A 20,922-nucleotide genomic window follows, 5' to 3' on the forward strand; every position below is an offset into this window, starting at 1 on the left:
GTGCTGGGGAGACCTGTCCTTCTGATTGGCTGGCTGAAGGACTGCATGTGGTTGGTGTTTATTCATTCTAGACGTGACCAATCAAACCAGAGTCATTTGAGTGCCTCAAGACCACATTAGCCCACAGAGCTAAAGGCTTGATAGGCACTGGCTGTTAGATCTTACACTAGTCCTCAGGTTAGGTTAGGTTCATCTATCATGGAGGGGAAGGAATCACACTAGTCCTCAGGTTAGGTTAGGTTAGGTTCATCTATCATGGAGGGGAAGGAATCACACTAGTCCTCAGGTTAGGTTAGGTTCATCTATCATGGAGGGGAAGGAATCACACTAGTCCTCAGGTTAGGTTAGGTTCATCTATCATGGAGGGGAAGGAATCACACTAGTCCTCAGGTTAGGTTAGGTTCATCTATCATGGAGGGGAAGGAATCACACTAGTCCTCAGGTTAGGTTAGGTTCATCTATCATCATGGAGGGGAAGGAATCACACTAGTCCTCAGGTTAGGTTAGGTTCATCTATCATGGAGGGGAAGGAATCACACTAGTCCTCAGGTTAGGTTAGGTTAGGTTCATCTATCATGGAGGGAGAAGGAATCACATGACTTAATGAGTCAGAGAAGGACAGGTTGACTCTCCCTTTGATGAGTTGGGCTTTTATGAGACAGTGAGGGACAGTGATGGAAAGTGATGGACAGTGAGGGACAGTGAGGGACAGTGAGGGACAGTGAGGGACAGTGATGGACAGTGAGGGACAGTGAGGGACAGTGAGGGACAGTGATGGACAGTGAGGGACAGTGAGGGACAGTGAGGGACAGTGATGGACAGTGAGGGACAGTGAGGGACAGTGAGGGACAGTGAGGGACAGTGATGGACAGTGAGGGACAGTGAGGGACAGTGAGGGACAGTGAGGGACAGTGATGGATAGTGATGGATAGTGAGGGACAGTGATGGACAGTGAGGGACAGTGAGGGACAGTGAGGGACAGTGAGGGACAGTGAGGGACAGTGATGGACAGTGAGGGACAGTGAGGGACAGTGAGGGACAGTGATGGATAGTGATGGATAGTGAGGGACAGTGAGGGACAGTGAGGGACAGTGATGGATAGTGATGGATAGTGATGGACAGTGAGGGACAGTGAGGGACAGTGATGGATAGTGAGGGACAGTGAGGGACAGTGAGGGACAGTGAGGGACAGTGATGGATAGTGATGGACAGTGAGGGACAGTGAGGGACAGTGATGGACAGTGATGGACAGTGAGGGACAGTGAGGGACAGTGATGGACAGTGAGGGACAGTGAGGGACAGTGAGGGACAGTGAGGGACAGTGATGGATAGTGATGGACAGTGAGGGACAGTGAGGGACAGTGATGGACAGTGAGGGACAGTGAGGGACAGTGATGGACAGTGATGGACAGTGAGGGACAGTGAGGGACAGTGATGGACAGTGAGGGACAGTGAGGGACAGTGAGGGACAGTGAGGGACAGTGATGGATAGTGATGGACAGTGAGGGACAGTGAGGGACAGTGATGGACAGTGAGGGATAGTGATGGATAGTGAGGGACAGGTTGACTGTATCCCGATTCTCTACTCTTCTTCTGAAGTTGCAATCGGTCATGGATTTCACAATGGTGGAAACTCCCTCCAGCCAAGTGCAGAATGAGGATAGTCCTCTCAGTCTGCCAACATAACATGCTTCATTCTAAATGTCCTAGAACAGCGTCTCAACCTCCTTCTTGGGAGACCAGACAGTCCACATATTTGTTCCAGCCCTAACCTAACACACCTGATTACCTCACCATCAAGCCCTTGGTTAGCTGACCTAGGTGTCAGATAGTACAGGGCTAGAACTAATAGGTGTTGCCTGGTGTTTCCCCAGGAGGGTTGGGATACGTGTTGCCTGGTGTTTCCCCAGGAGGGTTGGGATACGTGTTGCCTGGTGTTTCCCCAGGAGGGTTGGGAATATCTTGTGTCCGAATGGCACCCTAACCCCTATATAGTGCACTACTTTTGAGCCGAGCCCTTTAGGCCCTGGTCTAAAGTAGTGCACTATATTGGGAATAGGGTGCCTTTTGGGACGTGCCGATGGATTGAACATTGATCAACCTCAAAACACAATCTAAGGGTTAGGGTTTGGAGAGCCACTGCTTCTACAGGTTGATTGTTTCTGTTAATATATCAACTGTACTCTTTTGCAGTAAGTTTACTAAACTAAGGGATACCTTTTTAATCAAATAATATGTGAATGTTTACAGTATATATGGCTTAGTTTTTTCTGTTTTATTCCAAGAAAATTATGTGGGCATTTAAAGTCTTTAAGATAAAATAAAGCACAATCATTGTACTGGTTGGTATTGTATTGTTTTAAACAGGCTGGAGCAGGGTGACTGTTTGTTCTTCTGTGGGTGATCCGGTGTGTTTGTTGCAGTGTGTAGAAGAGGACAGAGCACCCAGCCCCCACCTCTCTTCATGCCTTGAAGTGTCTGCACCTGGACACCACAAAGGAAGAGGCTCTATTGTGTCCTGCTGGCTCAACCAATCACAGCCCTCCACTCAGTCATCTGACCTCATCCATATGCACACAGGGACATTCATATTCATCAGACCAGACTCAATGACCCAATATCAACGGACAGGAACATAGACTATATTTTACAGTGTCAATGGAGAGGAACAGAAATTATAAACACTGAACAAAAATATAAAACGCAACATGTAAAGTGTTGGTCCCATGTTTCATGAGCTGAAATAAAAGGTCCCAGAAATGTTCCATATGCACAAAAAGCTTATTTCTCTCAAATTGTGTGCACAAATTGTTTACATCCCTGTTAGTGAGCATTTCCTCCTTTGCCAAGATAATCCATCCACCTGACAGGTGTGGCATATCAAGAAGCTGATTAAACAGCATGATCATTACACAGGTGCACCTTGTGCTGGGGACAATAAAAGGCCACTTTAAAATGTGAAGTTGTCACAACACAATATTACAGAAGTCTCAAATTAAGGGAGCGTGCAATTGGCATGCTGACTGCAGGAATGTCCAATAGAGGTGTTGCCAGATAATTTAATATTAATTTCTCTACCATAAACCGCCTCTCCAACGTCATTTTAGAGAATTTGGCAGTACGTCCAACAGGCCTCACAACCGCAGAACACGCCAGCCCAGGACCTCCCCAGACCACGTGTAACCACGCCAGCCCAGGACCTCCCCAGACCACGTGTAACCACGCCAGCCCAGGACCTCCCCAGACCACGTGTAACCACGCCAGCCCAGGACCTCCCCAGACCACGTGTAACCACGCCAGCCCAGGACCTCCCCAGACCACGTGTAACCACGCCAACCCAAGACCTCCACATCCGGCTTCTTCACCTGCGGGATCGTCTGAGACCAGCCATCCGGACAGCTGATGAAACTGTGGGTTTGCACAACCAAACAATTTCTGCACAAACTGTCAGAAACCGTCTCAGGGAAGCTCATCTGGGTGCTCGTCATCCTCACCAGGGCCTTGACCTGACTGCAGTTCGGCGTCGTAACCAACTTCAGTGGGCAAATGTTCACCTTCGATGGCCACTGGCACGCTGGAGAAGTGTGCTCTTCACAGATGAAACCCTGTTTCAACTGTAGCGGTCAGATGGCAGACAGCGTGTATGAAGCTGAAAATGTCCCTGTTCTTCCATGACCTGCATACTCAGACATGTCACCCACTGAGCATGTTTGGGATGCTCTGGATCGACGTGTAAAACAGCATGTTCAAGTTCCCGCCAATATCGCACAACCATTGAAGAAGAGTGGAACAACATTCCACAGGCCACAATCAACAGCCTGATCAACTCTAGGCGAAGGAGATGTTGCGGTGCATGAGGCAATTGGAACAGAGATTATATAGAAGAGTATCACTGGAGGGGAACAGATTATATAGAACAGAGTATCACTGGAGGGGAAGAGATTATATAGAACAGAGTATCACTGGAGGGGAACAGATTATATAAAACAGAGTATCACTGGAGGGGCACAGATTATATAGAACAGAGTATCACTGGAGGGGAACAGATTATATAAAACAGAGTATCACTGGAGGGGAACATATTATATAGAACAGAGTATCACTGGAGGGGCACAGATTATATAAAACAGAGTATCACTGGAGGGGAACAGATTATATAGAACAGAGTATCACTGGAGGGGAAACAGATTATATAGAACAGAGTATCACTGGAGGGTAAGAGATTATATAGAACAGAGTATCACTGGAGGGGAAGAGATTATATAAAACAGAGTATCACTGGAGGGGCACAGATTATATAAAACAGAGTATCACTGGAGGGGAACAGATTATATAGAACAGAGTATCACTGGAGGGCAACAGATTATATAGAACAGAGTATCACTGGAGGGGAAACAGATTATATAGAACAGAGTATCACTGGAGGGGAACAGATTATATAGAACAGAGTATCACTGGAGGGGAACATATTATATAGAACAGAGTATCACTGGAGGGGAACATATTATATAGAACAGAGTATCACTGGAGGGGAACAGATTATATAGAACAGAGTATCACTGGAGGGGCACAGATTATATAGAACAGAGTATCACTGGAGGGGCACAGATTATATAGAACAGAGTATCACTGGAGGGGCACAGATTATATAAAACAGAGTATCACTGGAGGGGAACAGATTATATAGAACAGAGTATCACTGGAGGGTAAGAGATTATATAGAACAGAGTATCACTGGAGGGGAACAGATTATATAGAACAGAGTATCACTGGAGGGAAACAGATTATATAGAACAGAGTATCACTGGAGGGTAAGAGATTATATAGAACAGAGTATCACTGGAGGGGCACAGATTATATAGAACAGAGTATCACTGGAGGGGCACAGATTATATAAAACAGAGTATCACTGGAGGGGAACAGATTATATAGAACAGAGTATCACTGGAGGGGAACAGATTATATAGAACAGAGTATCACTGGAGGGGCACAGATTATATAAAACAGAGTATCACTGGAGGGGAACAGATTATATAGAACAGAGTATCACTGGAGGGGAACAGATTATATAAAACAGAGTATCACTGGAGGGGAACAGATTATATAGAACAGAGTATCACTGGAGGGGAACAGATTATATAAAACAGAGTATCACTGGAGGGGAACAGATTATATAGAACAGAGTATCACTGGAGGGGAACAGATTATATAGAACAGAGTATCACTGGAGGGGAACAGGCTTAATCTGCGACTCCGTGACGTTGCCCCAAGCAGCAGGATGAACCCGCAGATGAGTAGGAAGCAAGACGTTGCACTCACAAAGTACATCTGTATGTGCACGGGTACCCTTTACTCTGCTTCAATGAGATAGCTATTAGCTGCAGAGAAGTCCAGCCTTGCGCTTTACGTTGTTAGTTGTTGTGAAAGTATTGATGTTTACTTTGTACATCGCTGACTCTGGTCTGGGGAACCTTCTAGGATGTTTGTACCACAGCTTGTTGAAGACGTAAACAAAACCAGAGGGATTGATCTTTTTAATTTAAAATGTCATTTAATCAAACATCATATTACTGGGAATTAAACATTTTCATGAGAGTTGAAGAAAAACTCAATAGAAAATTGTAGATCTAAATTTGTCAAAATTGTTTAAACTACATACACTACCCTGTAGCTAGCTGTGAGGTCAGATCCTGTCCTGTAGCTAGCTGTGAGGTCAGATCCTGTCCTGTAGCTAGCTGTGAGGTCAGATCCTGTCATGTAGCTAGCTGTGAGGTCAGATCCTGTCCTGTAGCTAGCTGTGAGGTCAGATCCTGTCCTGTAGCTAGCTGTGAGGTCAGATCCTGTCCTGTAGCTAGCTGTGAGGTCAGATCCTGTCATGTAGCTAGCTGTGAGGTCAGATCCTGTCCTGTAGCTAGCTGTGAGGTCAGATCCTGTCCTGTAGCTAGCTGTGAGGTCAGATCCTGTCCTGTAGCTAGCTGTAAGGTCAGATCCTGTCCTGTAGCTAGCTGTGAGGTCAGATCCTGTCCTGTAGCTAGCTGTGAGGTCAGATCCTGTCCTGTAGCTAGCTGTGAGGTCAGATCCTGTCCTGTAGTTAGCTGTGAGGTCAGATCCTGTCCTGTAGCTAGCTGTGAGGTCAGATCCTGTCCTGTAGCTAGCTGTGAGGTCAGATCCTGTCCTGTAGCTAGCTGTAAGGTCAGATCCTGTCCTGTAGCTAGCTGTGAGGTCAGATCCTGTCCTGTAGCTAGCTGTGAGGTCAGATCCTGTCCTGTAGCTAGCTGTTAGGTCAGATCCTGTCCTGTAGCTAGCTGTGAGGTCAGATCCTGTCCTGTAGCTAGCTGTGAGGTCAGATCCTGTCCTGTAGCTAGCTGTGAGGTCAGATCCTGTCCTGTAGCTAGCTGTGAGGTCAGATCCTATCCTGTAGCTAGCTGTGAGGTCAGATCCTGTCCTGTAGCTAGCTGTGAGGTCAGATCCTGTCCTGTAGCTAGCTGTGAGGTCAGATCCTGTCCTATAGCTAGCTGTAAGGTCAGATCCTGTCCTGTAGCTAGCTGTGAGGTCAGATCCTGTCCTGTAGCTAGCTGTGAGGTCAGATCCTGTCCTGTAGCTAGCTGTGAGGTCAGATCCTGTCCTGTAGCTAGCTGTGAGGTCAGATCCTGTCCTGTAGCTAGCTGTAAGGTCAGATCCTGTCCTCTAGCTAGCTGTAAGGTCAGATCCTGTCCTGTAGCTAGCTGTGAGGTCAGATCCTGTCCTGTAGCTAGCTGTGAGGTCAGATCCTGTCCTGTAGCTAGCTGTGAGGTCAGATCCTGTCCTGTAGCTAGCTGTGAGGTCAGATCCTGTCCTGTAGCTAGCTGTGAGGTCAGATCCTGTCCTGTAGCTAGCTGTGAGGTCAGATCCTGTCCTGTAGCTAGCTGTAAGGTCAGATCCTGTCCTGTAGCTAGCTGTGAGGTCAGATCCTGTCCTGTAGCTAGCTGTGAGGTCAGATCCTGTCCTGTAGCTAGCTGTAAGTGTAGCCACCTGATACTGACTTTAACCCTGGTCTTGAAGTCAGGTGGTCTGGGAAGTCCACTAGTATGTCTCTCAATCCTCTTCATGCTCATGTTGTCAACAGAACTAGAAAGCAAGCAGGCAAGAAGAACAAGGTTCAGTTGGAACAGAAGATTACATTGAGACACTGAACACTGGGTTATAGTGGAAACAGAACAACATTACATTGAGACACTGAACAGTGGGAACAACATTACATTGAGACACTGAACAACATTACATTGAGACACTGAACAGTGGGAACAACATTACATTGAGACACTGAACAACATTACATTGAGACACTGAACAGTGGGTTAAAGCTTTTACACTGCTGCTACTCACTGTTTATTAAACATGCAGAGTCAATTTACCTCTACCTACATGTACAAATTACGTCGACTAACCTGTACCCCCGCACATTGAATCGATACCGGTAGCCCCTGTATATAGCCTCATTATTGCTATTTTATAGTGTTACTTTTTACATTAGTTTATTTAGTAAATATTTTCTTAACTCTATTTTCTTAAAACTGCATTGTTGGTTAAGGGCTTGTAAGGAAGCATTTCACGGTAAGGTCTACAGTTTTTGTATTCGGCGCATGTGACAAATAAAATTTGATTTGATTGATTTGATCATTACATTGAGACACTGAACAGTGGGTTACCGTGGGAACAACATTACATTGAGACACTGAACAGTGGGTTACCGTGGGAACAACATTACATTGAGACACTGAACAGTGGGTTACCGTGGGAACAACATTACATTAGACACTGAGCAGTGGGTTACCGTGGGAACAACATTACATTGAGACACTGAACAGTGGGTTACACTGGGAACAACATTACATTGAGACACTGAACAGTGGGTTACACTGGGAACATTACATTGAGACACTGAACAGTGGGTTACCGTGGGAACAACATTACATTGAGACACTGAGCAGTGGGTTACCGTGGGAACAACATTACATTGAGACACTGAACAGTGGGTTACAGTGGGAACAACATTACATTGATACACTGAACAGTGGGTTACCGTGGGAACAATATTACATTGAGACACTGAACAGTGGGTTACCGTGGGAACAACATTACATTGAGACACTGAACAGTGGGTTACACTGGGAACAACATTACATTAAGAAACTGAACAGTGGGTTACACTGGGAACAACATTACATTGAGACACTGAACAGTGGGTTACCGTGGGAACAACATTACATTGAGACACTGAGCAGTGGGTTACACTGGGAACAACATTACATTGAGACACTGAACAGTGGGTTACCGTGGGAACAACATTACATTGAGACACTGAACAGTGGGTTACCATGGGAACAACATTACATTGAGAGACTGAGCAGTGGGTTACCTTGGGAACAACATTACATTGAGACACTGAGCAGTGGGTTACCGTGGGAACAACATTACATTGAGACACTGAACAGTGGGTTACCGTGGGAACAACATTACATTGAGACACTGAACAGTGGGTTACCATGGGAACAACATTACATTGAGAGACTGAGCAGTGGGTTACCGTGGGAACAATATTACATTGAGACACTGAACAGTGGGTTACCATGGGAACAACATTACATTGAGAGACTGAGCAGTGGGTTACCGTGGGAACAACATTACATTGAGACACTGAGCAGTGGGTTACCATGGGAACAACATTATATTGAGACACTGAACAGTGGGTTACCGTGGGATCAACATTACATTGAGACACTGAACAGTGGGTTACCGTGGGAACAACATTACATTGAGAGACTGAGCAGTGGGTTACCGTGGGAACAACATTACATTGAGACACTGAGCAGTGGGTTACCGTGGGAACAACATTACATTGAGACACTGAACAGTGGGTTACAGTGGGAACAACATTACATTGAGACACTGAACAGTGGGTTACCGTGGGAACAATATTACATTGAGACACTGAACAGTGGGTTACCGTGGGAACAACATTACATTGAGACACTGAACAGTGGGTTACACTGGGAACAACATTACATTAAGAAACTGAACAGTGGGTTACACTGGGAACAACATTACATTGAGACACTGAACAGTGGGTTACCGTGGGAACAACATTACATTGAGACACTGAGCAGTGGGTTACACTGGGAACAACATTACATTGAGACACTGAACAGTGGGTTACCGTGGGAACAACATTACATTGAGACACTGAACAGTGGGTTACCATGGGAACAACATTACATTGAGAGACTGAGCAGTGGGTTACCTTGGGAACAACATTACATTGAGACACTGAGCAGTGGGTTACCGTGGGAACAACATTACATTGAGACACTGAACAGTGGGTTACCGTGGGAACAACATTACATTGAGACACTGAACAGTGGGTTACCATGGGAACAACATTACATTGAGAGACTGAGCAGTGGGTTACCGTGGGAACAATATTACATTGAGACACTGAACAGTGGGTTACCATGGGAACAACATTACATTGAGAGACTGAGCAGTGGGTTACCGTGGGAACAACATTACATTGAGACACTGAGCAGTGGGTTACCATGGGAACAACATTATATTGAGACACTGAACAGTGGGTTACCGTGGGATCAACATTACATTGAGACACTGAACAGTGGGTTACCGTGGGAACAACATTACATTGAGAGACTGAGCAGTGGGTTACCGTGGGAACAATATTACATTGAGAGACTGAGCAGTGGGTTACACTGGGAACAACATTACATTGAGACACTGAACAGTGGGTTACCGTGGGAACAACATTACATTGAGACACTGAACAGTGGGTTACACTGGGAACAACATTACATTGAGACACTGAACAGTGGGTTACCATGGGAACAACATTACATTGAGACACTGAGCAGTGGGTTACCATGGGAACAACATTACATTGAGACACTGAGCAGTGGGTTACCGTGGGAACAACATTACATTGAGACACTGAACAGTGGGTTACCGTGGGAACAACATTACATTGAGACACTGAACAGTGGGTTACCATGGGAACAACATTACATTGAGAGACTGAGCAGTGGGTTACTGTGGGAACAATATTACATTGAGACACTGAACAGTGGGTTACCATGGGAACAACATTACATTGAGAGACTGAGCAGTGGGTTACCGTGGGAACAACATTACATTGAGACACTGAGCAGTGGGTTACCATGGGAACAACATTATATTGAGACACTGAACAGTGGGTTACCGTGGGAACAACATTACATTGAGACACTGAACAGTGGGTTACCGTGGGAACAACATTACATTGAGAGACTGAGCAGTGGGTTACTGTGGGAACAATATTACATTGAGAGACTGAGCAGTGGGTTACACTGGGAACAACATTACATTGAGACACTGAACAGTGGGTTACCATGGGAACAACATTACATTGAGAGACTGAGCAGTGGGTTACCATGGGAACAACATTACATTGAGACACTGAACAGTGGGTTACAGTGGGAACAACATTACATTGAGACACTGAACAGTGGGTTACCATGGGAACAACATTAAAATGAGACACTGAACAGTGGGTTATACTGGGAACAACATTACATTGAGAGACTGAACAGTGGGTTACACTGGGAACAACATTACATTGAGACACTGAACAGTGGGTTACCGTGGGAACAACATTACATTGAGATACTGAACAGTGGGTTACCGTGGGAACAACATTACATTGAGACACTGAACGGTGGGAACAATATTACATTGAGACACTGAACAGTGGGTTACCGTGGGAACAACATTACATTGAGAGACTGAGCAGTGGGTTACTGTGGGAACAACATTACATTGAGAGACTGAACAGTGGGTTACGTTGAAAACAACATTACATTGAGACACTGAACATTGGGTTACCGTGGGAACAACATTACATTGAGACACTGAGCAGTGGGTTACCGTGGGAACAACATTACATTGAGACACTGAACAGTGGGTTACCATGGGAACAACATTACATTGAGAGACTGAGCAGTGGGTTACCGTGGGAACAATATTACATTGAGACACTGAACAGTGGGTTACCATGGGAACAACATTACATTGAGAGACTGAGCAGTGGGTTACCGTGGGAACAACATTACATTGAGACACTGAGCAGTGGGTTACCGTGGGAACAACATTACATTGAGACACTGAACAGTGGGTTACACTGGGAACAACATTACATTGAGACACTGAGCAGTGGGTTACCGTGGGAACAACATTACATTGAGACACTGAACAGTGGGTTACCGTGGGAACAACATTCTTTTTTATTTAGTTGTAAACAGAAGTAAAACATGCAGATAAAATATTGTAGTGAAACAGAGTAACTTCAAGTGAGTAAGAGTGTGTGTTTTGTAGTGTGTGTGTTTTGTAGTGTGTGTGTTTTGCAGTGTGTGTGTTTTGCAGTGTGTGTGTTTTGCAGTGTGTGTGTTTTGTAGTGTATGTGTTTTGCAGTGTGTGTGTTTTGTAGTTTGTGTGTTTTGTAGTGTGTGTTTTGTAGTGTGTGTGTTTTGTAGTGTGTGTGTTTTGTAGTGTGTGTGTTTTGTAGTGTGTTTTGTAGTGTGTGTGTTTTGTAGTGTGTGTGTTTTGTAGTGTGTGTGTTTTGTAGTGTGTGTTTTGTAGTGTGTGTGTTTTGTAGTGTGTGTGTTTTGTAGTGCGTGTGTTTTGTAGTGTGTGTGTTTTTTGTAGTGTGTGTGTGTTTTGTAGTGTGTGTTTTGTAGTGTGTGTGTTTTGTAGTGTGTGTGTTTTGTATTGTATGTGTTTTGTAGTGTGTGTGTTTTGCAGTGTGTGTTTTGTAGTGTGTGTGTTTTGTAGTGTGTGTGTTTTGTAGTGTGTGTGTTTTTTAGTGTGTGTTTTGCAGTGTGTGTGTTTTGTAGTGTGTGTTTTGTAGTGTGTGTGTTTTGTAGTGTGTGTGTTTTGTAGTGTGTGTGTTTTGTAGTGTGTGTGTTTTGTAGTGTGTGTGTTTTGTAGTGTGTGTGTTTTGTAGTGTGTGTGTGTTTTGTAGTGTGTGTTTTGTAGTGTGTGTGTTTTGTAGTGTGTGTGTTTTGTAGTGTGTGTGTTTTGTAGTGTGTGTGTTTTGCAGTGTGTGTTTTGTAGTGTGTGTGTTTTGTAGTGTGTGTGTTTTGTAGTGTGTGTGTTTTGCTGTGTGTGTTTTGCAGTGTGTGTTTTGTAGTGTGTGTTTTGTAGTGTGTGTGTTTTGTAGTGTGTGTGTTTTGTAGTGTGTGTGTGCTTTGTAGTGTGTGTTTTGTAGTGTGTGTGTTTTGTAGTGTGTGTGTTTTTATAGTGTGTGTGTTTTGTAGTGTGTGTGTTTTGCAGTGTGTGTTTTGTAGTGTGTGTGTTTTGTAGTGTGTGTGTTTTGTAGTGTGTGTGTTTTGCAGTGTGTGTTTTGCAGTGTGTGTGTTTTGTAGTGTGTGTTTTGTAGTGTGTGTGTTTTGTAGTGTGTGTTTTGTAGTGTGTGTGTTGTGTAGTGTCGTATATGAAGATTATGACTTTGTTAATGTTTTTAAGTGGAACCTGAGAGGATGTTTATTTTAGTGTCAGAGGGAATGTTTTAGTGTGACGCCAGATAGAACAGACAGGAAGTGTGTGTTGTAGACAGGGGATTGGACAGTAGAGGGAGCCACCCATATCTTGGGAAGATTATATATACTGGGTAAAAACGAAGAAGAGGTTAGAGCGGCCATTGCAATCTGGGACGCCGCTCTCCGGGTGGTCATGACATCCGTAACTTATGCTGAAATCTTGTGATATGAATAAACCTTATGATCAAAGTACAGCCTAAGCGGACTCCTTTGTTTATCAGCAATAATTGCCAGCATTGACTCGACACTACAGTAGTGTGTGTTTTTTAGTGTGTGTTTTGTAGTGTGTGTTTTGTAGAGTGTGTTTTGTAGTGTGTGTGTTTTGTAGTGTGTGTGTTTTGTAGTGTGTGTTTTGTAGTGTGTGTGTTTTGTAGTGTGTTTTGTAGTGTGTGTGTTTTGTAGTGTGTGTGTTTTGTAGTGTGTGTGTTTTGTAGTGTGTGTTTTGTAGTGTGTGTTTTGTAGTGTGTGTGTTTTGTAGTGTGTGTGTTTTGTAGTGTGTGTGTTTTGTAGTGTGTGTGTTTTGTAGTGTGTGTGTTTTTTAGTGTGTGTTTTGCAGTGTGTGTGTTTTGTAGTGTGTGTGTTTTGTAGTGTGTTTTGTAGTGTGTGTGTTTTGTAGTGTGTGTGTTTTGTAGTGTGTGTGTTTTGTAGTGTGTGTTTTGTAGTGTGTGTTTTGTAGTGTGTGTGTTTTGTAGTGTGTGTGTTTTGTAGTGTGTGTGTTTTGTAGTGTGTGTGTTTTGTAGTGTGTGTGTTTTTTAGTGTGTGTTTTGCAGTGTGTGTGTTTTGTAGTGTGTGTGTTTTGTAGTGTGTGTTTTGTAGTGTGTGTGTTTTGTAGTGTGTGTGTTTTGTAGTGTGTGTGTTTTGTAGTGTGTGTGTTTTGTAGTGTGCTTGTGTTTAGAGTGTATGTTAGAGTGTTTATGGGGCAACGTACCTTCCATCGGTTTCCACAGTCATTATAGAAGACGAAGGTGGTCATGGGTTCATCAGCACTGCGGGTCTGGACCTGGTGATCCAACACACATAATGATCATTACAACCAGGGATGCAAACTGGCAAGGACCCAAAAAAGTGACAATTGTTTTGCACAGAAACACATGAAAAAGCTGTTTAAACTGCAAGAAAAAGGTGCCTATTTTCAGAATGAGGTTGTCACAATACCAATATTTTACTAACAATGTGATTCCAGGCCAAGTATCACGATAGCGAGTAGTATCACGATAGCGAGTAGTTTCACGATACCACAAGGTTTGCCCCGCCCCCACTGATATTGCTGCACAAAAACCTGTCCCTGATATTCTCACCTCAACTCAATACAACACATTGAATTTAACACTTTTTACTGTGTAAAAGAACAGGCTACTGCAGAAAACAGCTCATTTGCTCATATCCAAAAGCCTGCATGTGATTGGGCAGGAGGAATGTAGGAAGGAGTAGAAATGCATAATGATCTGCATTGTCATTGTGTCAATAAGGGTAAAACACACTAGGTCTATATGAAACCATCTGTAGGCCTTTTTTATTTGGGAAAAAGTCCTCTGCCGCTCTCTCCCCTGTCCCGTGTCCCCTCCCCTGTCCAGTGTCCTCTCTCCCGTGTCCCCTCTCCCCTGTCCTCTCTCCCCTCCCGTGTCCCCTCTCCCCTCCCGTGTCCTCTCTCCCGTGTCCTCTCTCCCCTCCCGTGTCCTCTCTCCCCTCCCGTGTCCTCTCTCCCCTCCCGTGTCCTCTCTCCCCTCCCGTGTCCTCTCTCCCCTCCCGTGTCCTCTCTCCCCTGTCCTCTCTCCCCTCCCGTGTCCTCTCTCCCCTCCCGTGTCCTCTCTCCCCTGTCCTCTCTCCCCTCCCGTGTCCCCTCTCCCCTCCCGTGTCCTCTCTCCCCTCCCGTGTCCTCTCTCCCCTCCCGTGTCCTCTCTCCCCTGTCCTCTCTCCCCTCCCGTGTCCTCTCTCCCCTCCCGTGTCCTCTCTCCCCTCCCGTGTCCTCTCTCCCCTCCCGTGTCCTCTCTCCCCTGTCCTCTCTCCCCTCCCGTGTCCTCTCTCCCCTCCCGTGTCCTCTCTCCCCTCCCGTGTCCTCTCTCCCCTCCCGTGTCCTCTCTCCCCTCCCGTGTCCTCTCTCCCCTGTCCTCTCTCCCCTCCCGTGTCCCCTCTCCCCTCCCGTGTCCTCTCTCCCCTCCCGTGTCCTCTCTCCCCTCCCGTGTCCTCTCTCCCCTGTCCTCTCTCCCCTCCCCTGTCCTCTCTCCCCTCCCGTGTCCTCTCTCCCCTCCCGTGTCCTCTCTCCCGTGTCCTCTCTCCCCTCCCGTGTCCTCTCTCCCCTCCCGTGTCCTCTCTCCCCTCCCGTGTCCTCTCTCCCCTGTCCTCTCTCCCCTCCCGTGTCCTCTCTCCCCTGTCCTCTCTCCCCTCCCGTGTCCTCTCTCCCCTCCCGTGTCCTCTCTCCCCTGTCCTCTCTCCCCTCCCGTGTCCTCTCTCCCCTCCCGTGTCCTCTCTCCCGTGTCCTCTCTCCCCTCCCGTGGCCCCTCTCCCCTCCCGTGTCCTCTCTCCCCTCCCGTGTCCTCTCTCCCCTCCTGTGTCCTCTCTCCCCTGTCCTCTCTCCCCTCCCGTGTCCTCTCTCCCCTCCCGTGTCCTCTCTCCCCTGTCCTCTCTCCCCTCCCGTGTCCTCTCTCCCCTCCCGTGTCCTCTCTCCCCTCCCGTGTCCTCTCTCCCGTGTCCTCTCTCCCCTCCCGTGTCCTCTCTCCCCTCCCGTGTCCTCTCTCCCCTCCCGTGTCCTCTCTCCCCTGTCCTCTCTCCCCTCCCGTGTCCTCTCTCCCCTCCCGTGTCCTCTCTCCCCTCCCGTGTCCTCTCCCCTCCCGTGTCCTCTCTCCCCTCCCGTGTCCTCTCTCCCCTCCCGTGTCCTCTCTCCCCTGTCCTCTCTCCCCTCCCGTGTCCTCTCTCCCCTCCCGTGTCCTCTCTCCCCTCCCGTGTCCTCTCTCCCCTGTCCTCTCTCCCCTCCCGTGTCCTCTCTCCCCTCCCGTGTCCTCTCTCCCCTCCCGTGTCCTCTCTCCCCTGTCCTCTCTCCCCTCCCGTGTCCTCTCTCCCCTCCCGTGTCCTCTCTCCCCTCCCGTGTCCTCTCTCCCCTGTCCTCTCTACCCTCCCGTGTCCTCTCTCCCCTCCCGTGTCCCCTCTCCCCTCCCGTGTCCTCTCTCCCCTCCCGTGTCCTCTCTCCCCTCCCGTGTCCTCTCTCCCCTGTCCTCTCTCCCCTCCCGTGTCCTCTCTCCCCTCCCGTGTCCTCTCTCCCCTGTCCTCTCCCCTCTCCCCTGTCCTCTCTCCCCTGTCCTCTCCCCTCTCCCCTGTCCTCTCTCCCCTCCCATGTCCTCTCTCCCCTCCCGTGTCCTCTCTCCCCTCCCGTGTCCTCTCTCCCCTCCCGTGTCCTCTCTCCCCTCCCGTGTCCTCTCTCCCCTGTCCTCTCTCCCCTCCCGTGTCCTCTCTCCCCTCCCGTGTCCTCTCTCCCCTGTCCTCTCCCCTCTCCCCTGTCCTCTCTCCCCTGTCCTCTCCCCTCTCCCCTGTCCTCTCTCCCCTCCCGTGTCCTCTCTCCCCTCCCGTGTCCTCTCTCCCCTCCCGTGTCCTCTCTCCCCTCCCGTGTCCTCTCTCCCCTCCCGTGTCCTCTCTCCCCTGTCCTCTCTCCCCTCCCGTGTCCTCTCTCCCCTCCCGTGTCCTCTCTCCCCTCCCGTGTCCTCTCTCCCCTGTCCTCTCCCCTCTCCCCTGTCCTCTCTCCCCTGTCCTCTCCCCTCTCCCCTCCCGTGTCCTCTCTCCCCTCCCGTGTCCTCTCTCCCCTCCCGTGTCCTCTCTCCCCTCCCGTGTCCTCTCTCCCCTCCCCTGTCCTCTCTCCCCTCCCGTGTCCTCTCTCCCCTGTCCTCTCTCCCCTCCCGTGTCCTCTCTCCCCTCCCGTGTCCTCTCTCCCCTGTCCTCTCTCCCCTCCCGTGTCCTCTCTCCCCTCCCGTGTCCTCTCTCCCCTGTCCTCTCTCCCCTCCCGTGTCCTCTCTCCCCTCCCGTGTCCTCTCTCCCCTGTCCTCTCTCCCCTCCCGTGTCCCCTCTCCCCTCCCGTGTCCTCTCTCCCCTCCCGTGTCCTCTCTCCCCTCCCGTGTCCTCTCTCCCCTGTCCTCTCTCCCCTCCCGTGTCCCCTCTCCCCTCCCGTGTCCTCTCTCCCCTCCCGTGTCCTCTCTCCCCTCCCGTGTCCTCTCTCCCCTGTCCTCTCTCCCCTCCCGTGTCCTCTCTCCCCTCCCGTGTCCTCTCTCCCCTGTCCTCTCTCCCCTCCCGTGTCCTCTCTCCCCTCCCGTGTCCTCTCTCCCCTCCCGTGTCCTCTCTCCCCTGTCCTCTCTCCCCTCCCGTGTCCTCTCTCCCCTGTCCTCTCTCCCCTCCCGTGTCCTCTCTCCCCTCCCGTGTCCTCTCTCCCCTCCCGTGTCCTCTCTCCCCTGTCCTCTCTCCCCTCCCGTGTCCTCTCTCCCCTCCCGTGTCCTCTCTCCCCTGTCCTCTCTCCCCTCCCGTGTCCTCTCTCCCCTCCCGTGTCCTCTCTCCCGTGTCCTCTCTCCCCTCCCGTTTCCCCTCTCCCCTCCCGTGTCCTCTCTCCCCTGTCCTCTCTCCCCTCCCGTGTCCTCTCTCCCCTCCCGTGTCCTCTCTCCCCTCCCGTGTCCTCTCTCCCCTGTCCTCTCTCCCCTCCCGTGTCCTCTCTCCCCTCCCGTGTCCTCTCTCCCCTGTCCTCTCTCCCCTCCCGTGTCCTCTCTCCCCTCCCGTGTCCTCTCTCCCGTGTCCTCTCTCCCCTCCCGTGTCCCCTCTCCCCTCCCGTGTCCTCTCTCCCCTCCCGTGTCCTCTCTCCCCTCCCGTGTCCTCTCTCCCCTGTCCTCTCTCCCCTCCCATGTCCTCTCTCCCCTCCCGTGTCCTCTCTCCTTTGTCCTCTCTCCCCTCCCGTGTCCTCTCTCCCCTCCCGTGTCCTCTCTCCCCTCCCGTGTCCTCTCTCCCGTGTCCTCTCTCCCCTCCCGTGTCCTCTCTCCCCTCCCGTGTCCTCTCTCCCCTCCCGTGTCCCCTCTCCCCTCCCGTGTCCTCTCTCCCCTCCCGTGTCCTCTCTCCCCTGTCCTCTCTCCCCTCCCGTGTCCTCTCTCCCCTCCCGTGTCCTCTCTCCCCTCCCGTGTCCTCTCTCCCCTGTCCTCTCTCCCCTCCCGTGTCCTCTCTCCCCTCCCGTGTCCTCTCTCCCCTCCCGTGTCCTCTCTCCCCTGTCCTCTCTCCCCTCCCGTGTCCTCTCTCCCCTCCCGTGTCCCCTCTCCCCTCCCGTGTCCTCTCTCCCCTCCCGTGTCCTCTCTCCCCTCCCGTGTCCTCTCTCCCCTGTCCTCTCTCCCCTCCCGTGTCCTCTCTCCCCTCCCGTGTCCTCTCTCCCCTGTCCTCTCCCCTCTCCCCTGTCCTCTCTCCCCTGTCCCGTGTCCTCTCTCCCCTGTCCCACATCCTCTCCCCTGTCCTCTCTCGCCTGTCCCCTGTCCTCGCGCCTGCCCCCTGTCCCATCCCCTTTCCTGTCCCCTGTCCCCTCCTCTCTCCTGTCCCCTGTCCTCCCTCCTCTCCTCTCTCTCTCCCTTGTCCTCTCTCGCCTGTCCCCTCTCCCATGTCCCCTCTTCCGTCCCCTGTCCTCTGTCCCCTCCTCTCTCCTGTCCCGTGTCCTCTGTCCTCCCTCCTCTTCCATGTCCTTTCTCTCTCCCTTGTCCTCTCGCCCCTGTCCTCTCCCCATGTCCCGCGTGAAACGGCAGGTAGCTTAGTGGTTAAGAGCGTTGTGCCAGTAACCGAAAGGTCGCTGGTTCTAATCCCCGAGCTGACTAGGTGAAAAATCTGTCGATGTGCCCTTGAGCAAGGCACTTAACCCTAATTGCTCCTGTAAGTCGCTCTGGATAAGAGCGTCTGCTAAATGACTAAAATGTAAATGTAATAAGTTGTTGAGGACAGTGTAAGTTCGTTAGTAGGCAAACGGAAGACTGACCTCCCCTCCTCGATAGCCTCCTATTGGCGAGGAAGCACAAGTGTATCCTACCCGAGTCCTTTGCAGAAAAGTTTTGAAATCTGCCATACCCCCTTTAAAATCAGCTATTGTTTTCTCGAAGGAGAAAAGCATGAAACTCCTTTTATCTATAAATGTCTGGCACAACTAGCTAAATGTTTTGATCACTTTATACATTAATTATCGGATTCCACCCTGTAAACGTCATTTGCCTGATGACGCACGATTGGAGAAGGAGAGTTTTCATACAAGAGCATTTTCCCCTCTCCTCGATTATCTTTGACCTTTTTCAAAAGGAGGCCAGAGAAGACGCAAATCCAATTGAGAAAAAGGCAATATCCTACACATTCTCCCTGCCACACACATCCTTTCTCACACACTCTCGTGCTCATTCTCACTCACAGACACACACTTCTCCCAAAAGTTAGGCAGAATTTAAGGAACATCAGAAAAATTGCGATTTTTAAATTCTGATTTAGCTTAGAACTACATTGATCCTTTAAAGCATCTCTTTGAGTAGGCCATCTCTCCCTTTTCTGTTTTTCCATCCAAATGGGTGCATAGCCAAGGTACCACATTGTTAGCTAGCTAGCCAGGTAACATGAGTAAACAAGGTTGTTTGTTATTAAAACAAAAACAAGCGGCATGCGAGTAGTTGAAAAACAGCTCACGACATGGTTCCTAAAGTTATATAAAATGTACGCCAATTCACAGTAGAAAGGGGACGAGGTAGCTCCGGTAATATGGGCCATAACCTTTGAGTGGTTTGGGCTAGAAACTCAAGGTTTTCATTGATGTAAAGGAGCTCTATTTCTCCTCTAAATCAAATGACATTTTATTGGTCGCATACACATACAGTGCCTTCGGATAGTATTCAGACACCTTCCCTTTTTCCATTTTATTCTAAAATTGATTAAATAAATACAAATCCTCAATCTACACACAATACCCCATAATGACAAAGCGAAAACGGGTTAAGAAATTGTGGCAAATGTATTAAAAATAAAAAACAGAAATACCTTGTTTACATAAGTATTCAGACCCTTTGCTATGAGACTCGAAATTGAGCTCAGGTGCATCCTGTTTCCATTGATCATCCTTGAGATGTTTCTACAACTTGATTGGAGTCCACCTGTGGTAAATTCAATTGACTGGACATGATTTGGAAAGGCACACACCTGTCTATATAAGTTCCCACAGTTGACAGTGCATGTCAGAGCAAAAACCAAGCCATGAGGTCAAAGGAATTGTCCGTAGAGCTCCGAGACAGGATTGTGTCGAGGCACAGATCTGGGGAAGGGTACCAAACAATTTATGCAGCATTGAAGGTCTCCAAGAACACAGTGGACTCAATCATTCTTAAATGGAAGAAGTTTGGAACCACCATCCCTACGGTGAAGCATGGTGGTGGCAGCATCATGCTCTGGGGATGTTTTTCAGCGGCAGGGCTGGGAAACTAGTCAGGATCAAGGGAAAGATGAACGGAGCAAAGTACAGAGAGATCCTTGATGAAAACCTGCTCCAGAGCGCTCAGAACCTCAGAGTGGGGCGAAGGTTCACCTTCCAACAGGTCAACGACCCTAAGCACACAGCAAAAACAATGCAGGAGTGGCTTCGTGACAAGTCTCTGAATGTCCTTGAGTGGCCCAGCCAGAGCCCAGACTTGAACCTGATCAAACATCTCTGAAGAGACCTGAAAAAGCTGTGTAGCGACACTCCCCATCCAACCTGACAGAGCTTGAGAGGATCTGCAGAGAAGAATGGGAGAAACTCCCCAAATACAGGTGTGCCAAGCTTGTAGCGTCATACCCAAGAAGACTCAAGGCTGTAATCGCTGCCAAAAGTGCTTCAACAAAGTACTGAGTAAAGGGTCTGAATACTTATGTAAATGTGATATCAGTTTATTTTTTTGTAATACATTTGCAAACATTTCTAAAAACCTGTTTTTGCATTGTCATTATGGGGTATTGTGTGTAGATTGATGAGGGGGAAAAAACTATTCAATCCATTTTAGAATAAGGCTGTAACGTAACAAAATGTGGAAAAAGTGGTATATTACCTGAGGTGTATTATATAGTGAATGGTATATTACCTGAGGAGGTGTATTATATAGTAGATGATATATTACCTGAGGAGGTGTATTATATAGTAGATGGTATATTACCTGAGGAGGTGTATTATATAGTGGATGGTATATTACCTGAGGAGGTGTATTATATAGTAGATGGTATATTACCTGAGGAGGTGTATTATATAGTAGATGGTATATTACCTGAGGAGGTGTATTATATAGTGGATGGTATATTACCT

At 48.5% G+C, this 20,922-nt stretch overlaps 1 protein-coding gene across 1 annotated transcript in view; it reads right to left on the minus strand.

Moving 5' to 3' along the window:
- Positions 1 to 555: 555 nt before the first annotated feature.
- Positions 556 to 20,922, minus strand: part of LOC311098818 (transcription elongation factor A protein 1-like) — a gene marked incomplete at both ends in the record, with an annotated part of 125,368 nt that continues 105,001 nt past the window's right edge. Inside the window, 2 exons of the mRNA XM_084139388.1 lie at positions 556 to 570; positions 13,549 to 13,620. Of these exons, the coding sequence (XP_083995514.1) occupies positions 556 to 570; positions 13,549 to 13,620 (87 nt within the window). The remainder of the gene's footprint in view (positions 571 to 13,548; positions 13,621 to 20,922) is intronic.

This window comes from Coregonus lavaretus (assembly GCF_964263955.1).
Source record: "Coregonus lavaretus genome assembly, chromosome: 23".
Taxonomy (NCBI): Eukaryota; Metazoa; Chordata; class Actinopteri; order Salmoniformes; family Salmonidae; genus Coregonus; species Coregonus lavaretus.